This window comes from Rutilus rutilus (assembly GCF_951802725.1).
Source record: "Rutilus rutilus genome assembly, chromosome: 11".
NCBI lineage: Eukaryota > Metazoa > Chordata > Actinopteri > Cypriniformes > Leuciscidae > Rutilus > Rutilus rutilus.
This window is the reverse complement of record NC_140216.1, coordinates 7,993,760-8,007,989: the sequence shown is the minus strand read 5'-3', so window position 1 is coordinate 8,007,989 and position 14,230 is coordinate 7,993,760. Positions and strand designations below refer to the sequence as shown.

Sequence of the window (14,230 nt, the reverse complement as noted above, 5' to 3'; positions counted from 1 at the left end):
ACTGCTCTCAACTGGTCTCAGATCTGTTAGTTTTCACCCGCCTGATAATGACGACAGATGTCAGTAATCTGCCAAACATGGCACAGGTGAAGCAACACAGAAACTCAGGTGAAACTGACACTCATCATGATGAAACTGCAAAACTATTCATCTGGAATTTAAAGAGATAAGCCTAATTAACACACTTTAAAGTTTCACAAATACCAACCAAATAAACACATAGGATTTCGAACTCTTTTTATTCCAAATAAAGTTCTCGATACTGACTGGCTTGCTGCAGAGTAACAGGTAGAGCATGCATGTCTTGACAAGGCGAACGGATAGCACTAAACACGTGTAACCCATCCCTGTTTAAATATGCCTGAAGGTGCCATTAAAAGATTACATCAAACTGAGCTGCAGACTGACTTAAGACAAGGGTTGATGTAAGGATACTACACACACACACAGCAGACAGCACACATGCTTCCACACAAACAAATACAACTGAAAGAGGCAAAGATTAACGCAGGTTTAATCTCATCTCTCAGCCCATCTACAAAAACATTTTGTACAGACAGTCTGAGTATACTCTAAATATTGCATGCATGAAGCAGCCCTGTGGAACCTTTACAGGGACAATTATTTTGATTGCATTCGATTGCAAAAAAAATAATAAAAAAATAAAAATTATTATTATTTATTTTTGTTTTTTCCGATAAATTTCACTACTTGCATATAAAATGTACTGTTTTTGAGATTTTATACAAAAGGGAATATTCAATGCATTGAATGAATGCACAGGACATGAAATGGGTGAAAATAAAATCCAAGTGTGACCACCAGGTGGACCATGCAGTGCCGGTGCTGACAGATACAAACTAAGCTCATGCCAGGATAGGGCCTCTTAGACAAATGCGAATGGACCACCATAAATAAACCTAGCTAACTATCACCGCGTCAGTTTGAGGGGTCACCCTTTCATTAACTGTCAACACAGAGTTCGTCTTTAAAGTTCATCTTCCATGAAGTCATTGAACCCAAAGAGACGAACTGAGTTTGCGTGTCGGTGTGTGTGGACACTGACACCATGGCTGCGTCAGAGGCGATGCCTGAGCTGCCTGGACTCAGTTCAATGCAGTTTTAAAAGGTCCTTTTTATTGAGCCACTTTGATACAGCAGCCAGGAAGTGAAGCACAGAGTCATTAGGCAAACACAGAGAGACAGTCCACACGGTAGGAATGAGGTGGGGAAATAAAGAAAAGATTTATTCTCACACCTCTGTGGCGAAAGAGCGCAAGTCTCTCATCCCTCTCTTTCACCCAGGAGCCAAACCTCCAGAGCTGACGACAGGCTTACTTAATCACAGGTTAATAGTGGGAAAAGAATTGAAGGGGGGAGTGGGGGAAGGGATACGGAGAGAAAGAAGGTCGTGAGAGAGACAAATTTCAAGAAGAGGTCAGGGATTGGAAAGGACAGAGACCGGGGAAAGAAAGAAAGAAAGAAAGAAAGACAGAAAAGATAAAAAGAAGGGGTGGAATGTAGGGAGGATACACAAATACAACACAGAAAGAAAGAACGTTACCAACACCTCCATTTTTCCCCCGGCTCCTGTCATCACCATGGCAACCCGTAAATTAGGTATCGGCCTTGCCCTCTGTCACCCACTCGACCCCTCATAAAAGACCACTATGTCCTTGTGTGGTGCCAAAAGAGACATCTACCACAAAGTCCAGTTAATCATCTCCTCCAGTGGAGGGAACTTGGGAAAGTTGACAATCATTGACCTCAACTTTGCCAAAATGTTTTCAAAAGTAAAGGTGAGACGGTTAGTGTTGTTTGATGCCATAAATATGGGCAAACTAGGTAAAAGTACGGGGCAAAATTTGGAGAGATAATACTGAAATTAGGGATATGAATTAAACCCCTAAACATACTTCAGTTTTTGTATGTACATGAGGGTACGCATTAAGTAAATTTCATCATCAGCAAAAGTATGCGCATATTGTACGGCCATAGCCCAATTTTTCAAACCCTAATTACCCTGTACGATCAGCTCACGGGTCGCCATGAATTATAAAAAAAAATAAAAATGGTCCACAAGGTGGACAAATTACTGGAGACGGCAACGACAAGGTGCTGACAAAGGGTTAAAAAAACACACCCAATTCTAGTTTAAACAAGTGGGGAAATCTTTGAAAGGCTGTGTGTTCACGTCAAAACTTAAGTATACTTTGGGCTTTACGGATGTCCCAAATCAGATCGCAAAAAGCAATATATAATTTTTTTTTTTTAAATCAAGTCATGCAATTATGGTGTTCATTGCTGAAACCTCCAAGTAAGCAGGAACTTGTGCCTATTCTCAAACAGAATGCTGTGTTTGAGACGGGTTTCACTGGGATGTGGAATGGTGCAGAGCGGGAAGCATTTAGCATGAAGAGTTTCACAGCTAAGCTTTGTGTGTGCTCAGTGCAGCCAGTCATGCACTGTACCATGGGAAAGGGCCACCAAGAGCGTCCACTTCAACAAGAAGAAAGGCCTTGTGTCCATCAGCATGCGTGTCTGTGTGTGTATGATGTTAGTCATGCTCATGGGGTTCCATTAGGATGGATAAAACTATTCAAACTAGGCAGATTTTCCTTGAAAGAAAAAGGTAAAATGGTAAGGAGGTCTAAATGTTGTCAAACAGCATAAATGCACGTTTTCTTAAATCGACAATGCATCAAATGACCAGTCGCTTTTCTAACGAGTCTGACCGCAGCTGCTTCATTAAGGAAAGGTAATCCGTTTTTAACGAGCCACTATGGGCCTGAAGCCCAAGCCTCACTGAGAAGGACGGGACCCTTGAGGGCTTCGGCTTGTTTGAAGTGTACCACATTGCCTAACTATAAAGGACAGGAGAGATTGAGGGCAAAGAGGGGAAAAGACGAAGATTATAGAAGCTAAGAACAAGAGAAGCGGTTATGGCGTGTTTTAATTGTATGTGCTTTCAGTATCAAAATTAAATCATCCATCATGATCTTTGCAAAAGTTATGATGAAAAACGTTATGGTTAGGGGTTTTTCTGAGGCTAAAACCACACAGGATAACTTAGCAACCATCCACAACACCTTAATGTTGTGCCAGTGAGTTTTGCACAGACACCACTCACATTTTCTTAAATAAAATTCAAGGTTAAATAGGTGTTTAAATTAAACGGCAAAGGAATAGAGGTGAAAATGGTGAGAGAAAAGATAATTAGGTGAGATTTTGGGGCCAAAAGAGGGAAACTGAAAAAGAGAAGCATGGGGCCCCAGCATCCATTCATCTGATCAACAGGCCACAACCAGTACAGAAGAAACAAACAAATATGCATGAATGTAAAAGCACACACACACACACACACACACACACACACACACACACACACACACCCCCTTCAGAAGGCCAATGTAAGCTGTCCTCCAGTTTATCCACCTGTTTACATTACAAGAAACTGTCAATATTTAACAAATCTCTCTAATGCAGCACAATTTCCTGGTTTAATGTTCACTCTCAGTATATTTTATTCACATTTGCCACTTACTTTCTCTCCCTTTTTACACACAAGCAAGCAAAATAAACCCACTGGCAAGGCATATCTGCAATGATATACTGGGATTTTCCCACGCTGCTGCAAGAAGAGCCCTCCAGAAATCAGAGGGAGTGTGACATCCAAATGTTTTTTAGGTCGTGATGTAATAGAAGTAGCGACATATCTCCTGTATTGTGACATACATCTGAGGTGAAACAGATAATCAGAAATGCCTGGACTAGTTCTTTCCATTGAAAGGTTGCTTATTGGATGGAGGCAGATCTGAATGTGAGCTTGAGGTCGATTTTAAGAAAGGGTTAAAGCGATAGTTCACCCAAAAATGAAAATGCTGTCATCATTTACTCTCCCTCATGTTGTTCCAAACCTGTATGACTTTCTTTCTTCTGCTGAACACAAAAGAAGATATTTTGAAGAAAGTCGGTAACCAAACGACTGATGGACCCCACTGACTTCCATAGTAGGAAAAAAAAAAAATACTATGGAAGTCAATGGGGACCAGCAACTGTTGAATTACCAACCTTCTTTAAAATATCTTCTTTTGTGTTCAGCAGAAGAAAGAAAGTCATGCAGGTTTGGAACAACATGAGGGAGAGTAAATGATGACAGCATTTTCATTTTTGGGTGAACTATCCCTTTAAGGGAAGTCTGAAATTCTCGTCTGAAATTTTCACACGTTAAAAAATAAATACGACCTCCCGTTGTGTCAATCACATTTACGCACTGCCTCCAAAACTTTCGTCCGTCATAAAAAAAAATTCTGATCCGGTTCGATTTTCAGCGTTTTTCGCATCCGTAGCAAACATTTTGAGAGCTGTTTTGACATTTCAGAAAAAAACGCAGAGGAAAATTTCAGACTCAGTGTGTGCAAGGACCTTTAGGGTTTAACTGGACTAAATGACTAGAGAAGTCTGGTGTATGTCACCAGAGAGCAATATATCGTTTCACCAGAAGATCGAGTTTGATAACACTGTGTTAAAAAAAATTAAAAAAAGAAAAAAGAAAAGAAACATATGCATGGCTTAATTGTTCACAATAAGATGCATTTTGAAAACGAACAATGATACCTCACAATGCTGCCTAGGTTTTATAACAGCACAAGTATTATCATTCCCATGATAAAGCTGCTATCCAAAGCTATAATTCTACTTGACAAGAAGGGAAGGATGATAGATTGGTGATAGCTGAACATCAGTCTTTTGCTCCTCTTCAAATGAAAGGTGCTTTACCATCTAGATCCACTTCTCTATCTTTCTGCATCAATGGCTGCACAATGCCAACTAAGCTCAAGCTCAACTGTTACATTTCAATTCAGACTGAAGGCGCAATGTGTGTCATTATTGCACAAATACTTAAGGTTAGGGGTTTTTCTGAAGCTAAAACCACTCAGGATACCTTAGCAACCATCAACAACACCTTTTTGTTGTGCCAGTGAGTTTTGCACAGACACGACTCATATATTCTTGAAGAAATTCAAAGTTAAATAGGTGTTTAAATTGAATGCCAGAATAAAAAAAAAAAAGTGCAATTTTCGAGTATAAGAAAATATAATGGCAAAGGCAGTAAGAACTTATCAATCTCCCACCATAATGAAAGCCTGAGAAAGTTAATTGTGCAATAAACATCAACCGGTATCACTTGATAGTTCTATAAGTGGTTTAGTTTGAGATACAGAGAGCAGATGTCAAGGTGGAGAATCAATATGAGGGACAGAAACAGAATACAATTGTGCAAGCCAGAAGGTCAAAGGTATGTTGTGGTATTATAAACATGTTTTTATTGACGAAAACTGATAGCTGTATTATTAAATACATAAGCCACAACAAAATGCAAGATAACGTCCAATCAGGTGACCTTCTAAAGTTATTATATCTGATCAATTTAAGCAAAACCCCAAACACATGCAACAAGCTTAAATCTTCTCAAATACAACCAAGCAGAACTGATCTATAATTTAGAAAAAAAATGCAACGACTGGTATGAAAAGGAAATGACAGGTTCTGAAACCAAATCAAAGCCCCCGAGCTGAAACATGGGAGGGCTAGCAGAGAGAAATGTTCGCGTGAGGAGTCACTATCACTAATGTCTCGTTTGAGTCAGTAGGGGAGGAACAGAATTGCAGTATGAAAATGAGCAAGGCTCAGGGGACTGCTGGGAACTCCTACACAAAACACATATTACGGGCCTGAAACAATAGATCTTCCCACCAAAATCTCTACAGCCATAATTACTCTCTGATTATCCTCTATGATTATGGAGACAGCAACCAGTCGCATAACTTGGTCTCGGAACCTTAAGTGAGTGCGGTTCACCGCTATACGACAAGATTGACCATGACCATGGTATGACAACATGACTTTTGTATCTATTCAGAGCAGTTAGGTATGGTCCACACACAGTATGAGGAGTAAAAAACTACATTGCCTCGTGAAAAAAACTACATTGTCTTGTTAAATTGGTCATTTGGTTTCATTCTGTAATTTATTCACCATTTTTCAAAAGTTTGGGGTTGGTAATTTTTTTTTATGTTTTAAAAAGTCGTCTCTTATGCTCATCTCTCAAGCTTTTTGATCAAAAGTACCATAAAAGTAGTAATGTATAATGTTATTGCAATTTAAAATAACCGTTTTCTATTTAAATATTTTAAAACTGAATTTTCAGCAGCCATTTCTCCAGTTTTTAGTGTCACATGATCATTCTAATACGCCGATTTGCTGCTCAATAAACATTTCTTATTATCATCAATGTTACAGCTGTGCTGCATAATATGTGTAAACCATGAAAAAATGTTGGGGATCCTTTGATGAATAGAAAGCATAACAGCATTTATTTGAAATAGAAATCTTTTGTAACATTGTACTTGTCTATGTTATATTTTGATCAATTTAATGTGACATTAAATTGACACTTTTGAAAGGTAGTGTATAAAAGTGTATGCATTAAAATGTATGAAATTTCAAACTCAAATGAACACTGAATCTATCAAATCACTTTATTCGCCACCTAAGGCTGTTTAATTGTTGCCTTAGGTAATCAAATTTGGTATCGATCCATCTTAATTACACAGTGAATGATTTGATATATGAGAAAGGTAATGAAAAACACACTTTAAAAAGGATCAACTTAAATAACATTGATACAACATGGCAACAGAATCAGCACTGAACTGTACAGTTAAGCCAAATTTAGGACATTCCCACAGAGGGCATGACAGGACCGTTTAATAACGTTTTTAGCATGGCATCATTCCACAGGCAGTGTTGTTGCTGTTTTGAAGTTGGTTTCTCATCTGGGTCTGCCACACCCAGCTGGCCCACAGGAGATATGCAGAGTGCTTATCTCTGTCACTGCCACGGCCTGTGCGCACTACCATACTAGAGGACTCCAACGTGACTTACAGTATGAGCATCTCCGCTAGGGCGGTAAATAATATACTAATAATAATACTAGTAAATAATAAATAATAAAAAAAATGAATTATGTATACGTAGCACTTTTCATTGTGAACAGAGAACCTTCACTAGTGACAATTTTAAGATGGTGAAAACTGATTAAAAAGCCATTAAATGTTGTCAAATTGTCCAACTTCAAACTGGAGCATGCTGATGAATGCCAAATGAAAAAGGGGGCACAATCTTTTGGATCGAAACAAAATTTGTTGTTAAATTTAATCTAGGTTTTATGTTTTACATAAATGTTTTTACATTTTTTTGTTTTACATTTTAGCCTAACTGACACTTATTTGTTGTAACAATTGTAACCGCAATGCCTCAGAGTACTTGTATATATTTTTATATAAATATATCAATTAAGCAAATAAATAATCCAACTATATAATCTGTAATCTATATAATAATTTACACGGACACAAACATAATTACACAAGCATGCACTCACAAGCAAACAAACTAGTCTGAACTTTGCTCTATGGGCAAAACAAAACAAAAAGAGGGAAAAACCTCAACTGTAACACCGTAGAATTAGCCAGTGAGAGATGACCAGGAAATCATCCCTCAGCCACCAGTGGTGTATCCGTTAAATCAAATTACCTGCTATTTTACAACTCTTAATGTAACTAACATGATCCAGGCCAGGCACTCCGGCACAGAGCCAGTGACAATGGCAGGGAGGTCGTGTGAGTACATTTGGTTGGCCGTGAGGTCTGGTGGCAGATCAGAGGCTTGTTATGGTATGTGATATAAATCAAGGGTAGGAAACCCATCAGGGCTAATAGTTTGCTGATCAGTAACACACCAGAGCACTCGTGGCCAAAGGGGTTTACTTGAAACAGTCAGAAGCCTGCAATTACAGCCAGCACTTCTGTTGATTCCGCATGCGTGACAGACTTACACGAGACAATAGAAATACTGAATACTGAGGGGGGCTGTAGCAGGATGTGATATGAGGTCAAGTAGTAACCGAATTACCAATGCTACAGGTTGGCTCACAATGGATGGTTATCTAATGCATCAACCAATGTTTGCTATTTTGAGATGATTTCCATTAGTCAATAACCTGCCCACTAGGCAGGAGTCAGGACAGAGTGCACAGTTTGTTTCCAAATATAGATGTGAGCATCAGGCACAGAAAAACCCCTTACCAGTCAAACACAAACAGGAAATTATCCCCTGAAATTCCATTTCGCAATTTGAATGTTCTGACCAAAGGAAGGTGAACGTGATGCTCGGTCATGCAACCAAAAGTTTAAAAAACGTTAACTTTGAACTCACTCTGATACAAGTACTGACAAATGAGAATTATAAAGAGACAGGAAGAGTTGCCGTTTTGGAAATAACAGTGTCCATGATAAAGAAAAATATCTAGATTAAGAACAAAAAAAGAATGCTAAAAATCTTTAAAAAGAAAGGAAAAGGGGGGAAAAAAATCTTGATGATTTTTTTTTTTTCTTATGAAATATTTATTCACATGACAGTTGCATCACCTGACATGCATTTTTAAATGCATTTCTGAATAAATTAATTAAAAACAAAAAATAAAAAAAAAAATCCCAAATTCCAATTCTCTGCATTCTCATTTCTGATTCGACCTTTTACATCCTCAAAACAGATCTTACACATTCCAATTCTTCAAACATTATGTCTGAAATTTGTGAGCGCCTAAGGCTCACGTTGACATTTATGGGACAGCTTTACAAAGCTTTGCAGTATGTAATAAATCGTATGTTTTCACAGATGGGGAGTTGGATGGTGCAAAGCTATTGTTCTCTGCCAGCTGTCTGACTGTATACATGTAAGAGGTGGGGAATGTATTTTGATGAATAAATGCTGAATATGGACTCAAGTGTACTGCCTGAATCTCAGTTGAAGAATGCAGTCTGTTTTTAAGCCTTGGAGAAGCCTAAAGGGCACAACAGTAAAGACCTCAGTGAGAAATGTGTGCAAGTGTGTTAGAGGATGGACTGTCTGTGGTTTGGTGGTGAGCTTGCAGAGTCTGAGCCAGTGTTGAGGGGTATTGAGCCTAATCGGGGTTAGCTGGATTATAGTTCTGGGGGGAGACGGCACAGCAAGTCAAGCCTCAGTGACCAGATTTCAAGAGACAAACACTACCAGACGCACATACCTGCTGTTCTAAACTACACTTACACCCTAACTCATTCATCTACCATCTGTCTTCAAACACTGTCCAGGTGCTCAAACCTGTAACATCACCCAGCGAAAACAACAACCCACATCTATACCTTAATTCTACTACACTCTAAAAATAAAGATTATTAATAGGCATCTCTGGTTCCATAAAGAACATTTAACATCCATGGAACCTCTCCATTGTACAAAAGGTTCCTTATAGTGAAAAAGTGTATAGACACACACTGAATATCATTCAAAAGACATCTTTAATGACCTTATATGACTTTAACTAGGCAGTAGTATCCTAAAAACATAGTCTCCTTGAAGCTTAACCTGATCAAACTTGTTTTGGCAATTCAAGTTATATATAATAACCTTTCTCGACATTATTTTGGGATTGGCCTGGCACAGGCAAGCCTTAGACAATAGTGTTACTGTCTAGGTATATTACTAGGGTCCATAATACCCTCCCCACCCACCCGTGTTGCTCCATATGGTCAACACACTTGCGGTTGATTCCATCCACTAAAAGCCTGTGCAAATGTCGGCCCCATGATCTGGGATTGAGTTACAAAGTAAATAAATACCGCACCATCTTCAATTAACAATATAAAAAAAAATTAAGGTAACTCTTTGGCGACATCTGCAAGAAAACTAGAAGGGTATGTTCAAGATGCCGGGTGTCATTTGAAGGTATAAACAGATAGGTTCTGATATCTGTGTAAATGAATAAGAAGTCATATGGCTGTCAAGTGATCACAGCAAGAAAGAGAAAGTCTGAAGATGAACTACTCCCTTTAAACAAATTATGACCATTCAGCACAGCTGCCGGGGAATACACCCTCCCTGTTCAAAACACACACATATACACATAATAAACTCAGCCATTATTGTGGGCAGGATTATCTGACGGACGACACAAACCACTGACACGAGCAAAGCGTCAATTTACCAACACCATCCTCAATTGTGATGGCTCAATAAACAGTTAATCACTAATAACTAGTGACTGACTTAAAGCTACCATAGCAACGTATTTGAATATTTTGGAGTGCCTAAGGGAAGGTGAACAGGTGAGTTTACTTTGCTCTCAATAGCCTTGATTCATGTATTGGTGCATTTGCTTCCAACCGACTGCGACCAGATAGTCTAGGAGCAAAAATCTTCCTTTAGCAAAGGACTAGTGCCCACTCTTAAGCCCCGTTTACACGTACATGGTTATTTTGAAAAACGGAGACATTTCCCTTCGTTTGTGCCCTTCGTTAACACGCAAACGGAGAATTCGCGTCTGAAAGCGATTCTTTCTAAAAAGATTTTGGAAAACTTTGTTTGCACGTTTGCATGTAAACTGAGAAAAACTGAGTTTTAGGGAGCCGACGTCACAGTATGTGACAATTTTCGGCATTCTGATTGGCTAAGGTGAGCTTGAGCTTCTCGTTACACTGCTCTCAGGTTCGTGTAAACTAACACTTTTCTGAAAACTGACAGGTGTGCATGATGTTATTTTTGAAAACGGAGAGGGGTGTCACACTAGTAAACGTAGCCTTAGTATCCGCATGCAGACACTGTAGACACTACAGAGTTAACAAACTAATCCACAACAGCCGACCTCTTCATTTGAATCTCGCCTGCAGTTTACCATCAGTTTAGCTCTTACCATGCTCATGGAATCAGTCACAGAAACATGGCATTTCAGCTTTACAAACAACTGCACCACATGCACAGGCTGAGAGTATAAACTATGTGGAATATTTTATACAAGGCAAAGGACCAATCAGCAACAAAACATACTGAATGAAACCAACCTCTCTTTTCCTCGAGTTCCTGAAGATACTGTCGGTATGATGCCGCGGCGCTCATTTCGCCACGGCAATAAAGGAGAAAACAGAACTGAAGAAACTAAAAATAGATGGACTCTATGGGTAGAAATGGAAGGTTAGAAACTGAAAGGAACAGAGGTTGTTCCAAGTTTGTTTAAAAGGCAAAGAAGCGGGAGAGGCCACTGTGAAAATCTAAAGGCTCCATGGAATCCAGCAAGTCACCAATCCATAGCCAGCAGGGAAATCCAGTCGCTCACTTCCTGTTCCTTTCTCTTGAATGTCTTATAAATCGCTGTAGTTTGCACTCAAGTCCCTGTGTGTGTGTACCAGCCGGCTGTCTGGTAGCTCTGAGAGAGTGCCGTGTTTTAGAGCCGGATAGAGGAACTGTACTTTGACCACAAGACAGGTGATGTCACTGCCAGAGCTCGAGCATGTGTTGCACTCCCTGTGTGACTCAGGCTTCGCGTGTATAAATCGCAAAGGAAATTTTTGCATCAATATACTGGGCTGTGTGTTCAGCTTGAACAAACAAATCCTATCGCTATCTCATGATAGTCATTATGTTCTCTGGCTCTATCAATATATGAGAGAGTATATCTAAGACCCACAAAGTGATTTAATTCAAGAATGTAAAAGAATAAAATTACATTTAAAGCTAAAATATACTTTGAAATATTTTCCTTTCATTCTTCCTCTACCAAACTGATCTAACAACTGATTGCAGTCTCTCTCTTTAGTTACTTTTTATCTTGGAGGAAGGTAAAAAAGGCAGCGAAAGATCTAACAGCCCTTACTTTCACCTTCTGTCGAGAGTTCAATAGTTTAAAAGATTCAATATCTCACTCCAAAACAACAACACTACTTTTACTTGAGGCATAATCTACACGAAAAAAAAAAAAAAATCCATGTGGGGTTTGCCACTAAATCGGTGACCTTTCGACGAAAACATAAGATTTTCCAGACAAAACAAATCGTAAAAAGTCAAAAAATTCACAGCCAAAACATCTTAACATTCTCACAATTCATGTGGTTTTAAAAAGCACTCTTACAAAAGCACACCCAGAAGTCACTAATGCCCGTGAGAATGAAAATCTCATGTAGGCCTAGTATTTAAATGACTGAAAGCAATTAGCAGTGATTAGCTAAAAGCACTGAGAAAAACATTATTCATTATATAATCAAAGAGAGCATGGATGAAGTTAAACAGCCCATGGATGAGTGAAATAGAGAGATGGGCAAATATAAATAAAGATAAAGTGGAATTACATTTACACTGTATTGAACTAGAGTTTTTCTATGTAGGGTTTGTCATGGCACATGGGATGTGTCTGTTTTGTAAATGCAAGTTATAGGCTAGATCTTATTGGGAACGATCTATTTACATTTTTCAATATTTACATTTTTTCTGGAGAAAACAACAGTTGGCTTAAAAACCCCATCCCTCCACAATCAACTGCAAGATCACATTCATTTTTGAGTGCTGACGGATATAACCAAGTCCCCGCCTTATATATTTTTTCTTTTTCAATAATCTGTTACACTCGGACGTATGCCACAAAATGGAAGACAAAATCTGTCGCTTCTTCTGTTTCATTCCAACTTTAAACTAGCATATTATAGTACATAAGTCTTCAAGGAATGTACTAATTCCCTCAGAATATAGTCAGAAAAATCATATTTACAACAACACACTAAATGGAGGTCTAGAGGGCAAATACCAGAATAAACTAAAAACAGACACACATTTTATGATATGCATATGGACTAATTGCCATTGTATAAAATGTGTAAAATCATGGCAAAAATATTCTTGAATTATTAAATAAAGCATTTTTCCCCAAAATGGTAGCTGAGGAGTAAACACTGAAGCTGTGCCACTGTCTCAACTAATAGTGATATAAGCTTTGCATGAAAAAGTGAATATAAAAAATAAATAAAAAAAAATAATGAATAAAAAGTAAAAAAGAAAAACGGTACATTTAGACAAACTCTTCAGAAAAAAAAAAAACAAAACAAAAAACCAATCGACCATAAAATATATCTACATCAAGACCTAAAGATGTTACATTTAGTGACAGAGGTGTCAGATTGCAAAGCATCATTTTTGTTTTTGTCCAATTTTATTTTTATCTAATGGGTGAGTTACCAAAGCGGATCTAATGGATTGGTCAAACATAATTATAAACAACAGAAACACAAACCAACCACCAATTCAGTGGAATTGCTTTCCCCACAAAACCATTTAGGGTGTAACCGTGAGTGCACGTGTTGTGTAGGATCAGAGATCAGTCTTACCTGATTTAGAGGCACAGCATTAACAGCAAAGCATCAACATGAAAGAAAGACAGAAAAAGAAAGATGTTAGAGTAGTGAATCGAAAGAATATTACATTAACATTAAATTACAAATGACAACAAAAGCATACAGCGAAGAGTGGTAAAGGTTGTACAGGGACACACACACACATACAGACACATGCAAACATGCTTGAACTCTTGCAAAAGCCAACTAACAGCCTCTCATTTGTCTGGAAAAAAAGCCACAGCCTCCACACAAGATGGAAGTATTGTTTGTTAAACTGTGTGTTGCAAAGATGTTGTCTAGATGCTGACCAACCTAAAATTAAAAATTCAGATGGAGAAAATCTATCAAAATGCCTGTCTGCATCACTGAACCCATCAGGGATTTTTTCTGCTTGGTACATAGAGAGATCAGTATGTCAAGGGTGTCAGACCTCATGGGAAAGAGTAATGGTGTGGTACACTTTAATATCCTTTAATATTCTCTGCTACAGCTGGAATGACATTCCCACATTGCACCAGAGCTAATGTGGAGGAACACTCCCTTCCCCCAGCAAAAGATTCAGCTCTGCACACTAGTGGTGTACACATGCATTGTCTTTCTCAACTGTTTACGTTCACTTAAGACAGAACCTACTATGTTTGCTAGGATACTTGCCAAGACGGCCATGTTGACATCATTTTTGTGTGAATTCGTCCTTTCAAGTTTAAGACTTGAAAGAGAACTCAATATTTCCCCACTGTCTGAGGCTTACCGTGTGCACGCTTCTGTGCAACAAATATTCTCACAGTGCGTGCATGTGCGATTTCTCTTTCTCGTCTTCTTGCGCTTGAATGTTTAAATTGGAAAGGCTTAAAGGGATACTCCACTTTTATTGGAAATAGGCTCATTTTACGACTCCCCCAGAATTAAACAGTTGAGTTTTACCGGTTTCAAATCCATTCAGCCGATCTCCGGGTCTGGCGGTACCA

The 14,230-nt window shown here is 38.6% G+C and overlaps 1 protein-coding gene across 6 annotated transcripts in view; it reads right to left on the bottom strand.

The window, feature by feature from the left end:
* Positions 1 to 14,230, bottom strand: part of macf1a (microtubule actin crosslinking factor 1a) — a 170,397-nt gene that overhangs the window by 119,424 nt on the left and 36,743 nt on the right. The window contains exon 1 of one of the 6 annotated variants that reach the window (XM_084424342.1): positions 10,944 to 11,315. The exons of 4 other annotated variants lie outside the window; for them this stretch is intronic. In XM_084424342.1, the coding sequence (XP_084280468.1) occupies positions 10,944 to 10,998 (55 nt within the window). In that variant the 5' untranslated portion in view covers positions 10,999 to 11,315. Of the gene's footprint in view, positions 1 to 10,943; positions 11,316 to 14,230 lie in introns of those variants that run through there. One more of the 6 variants, XM_084424346.1, reaches the window with a different exon arrangement.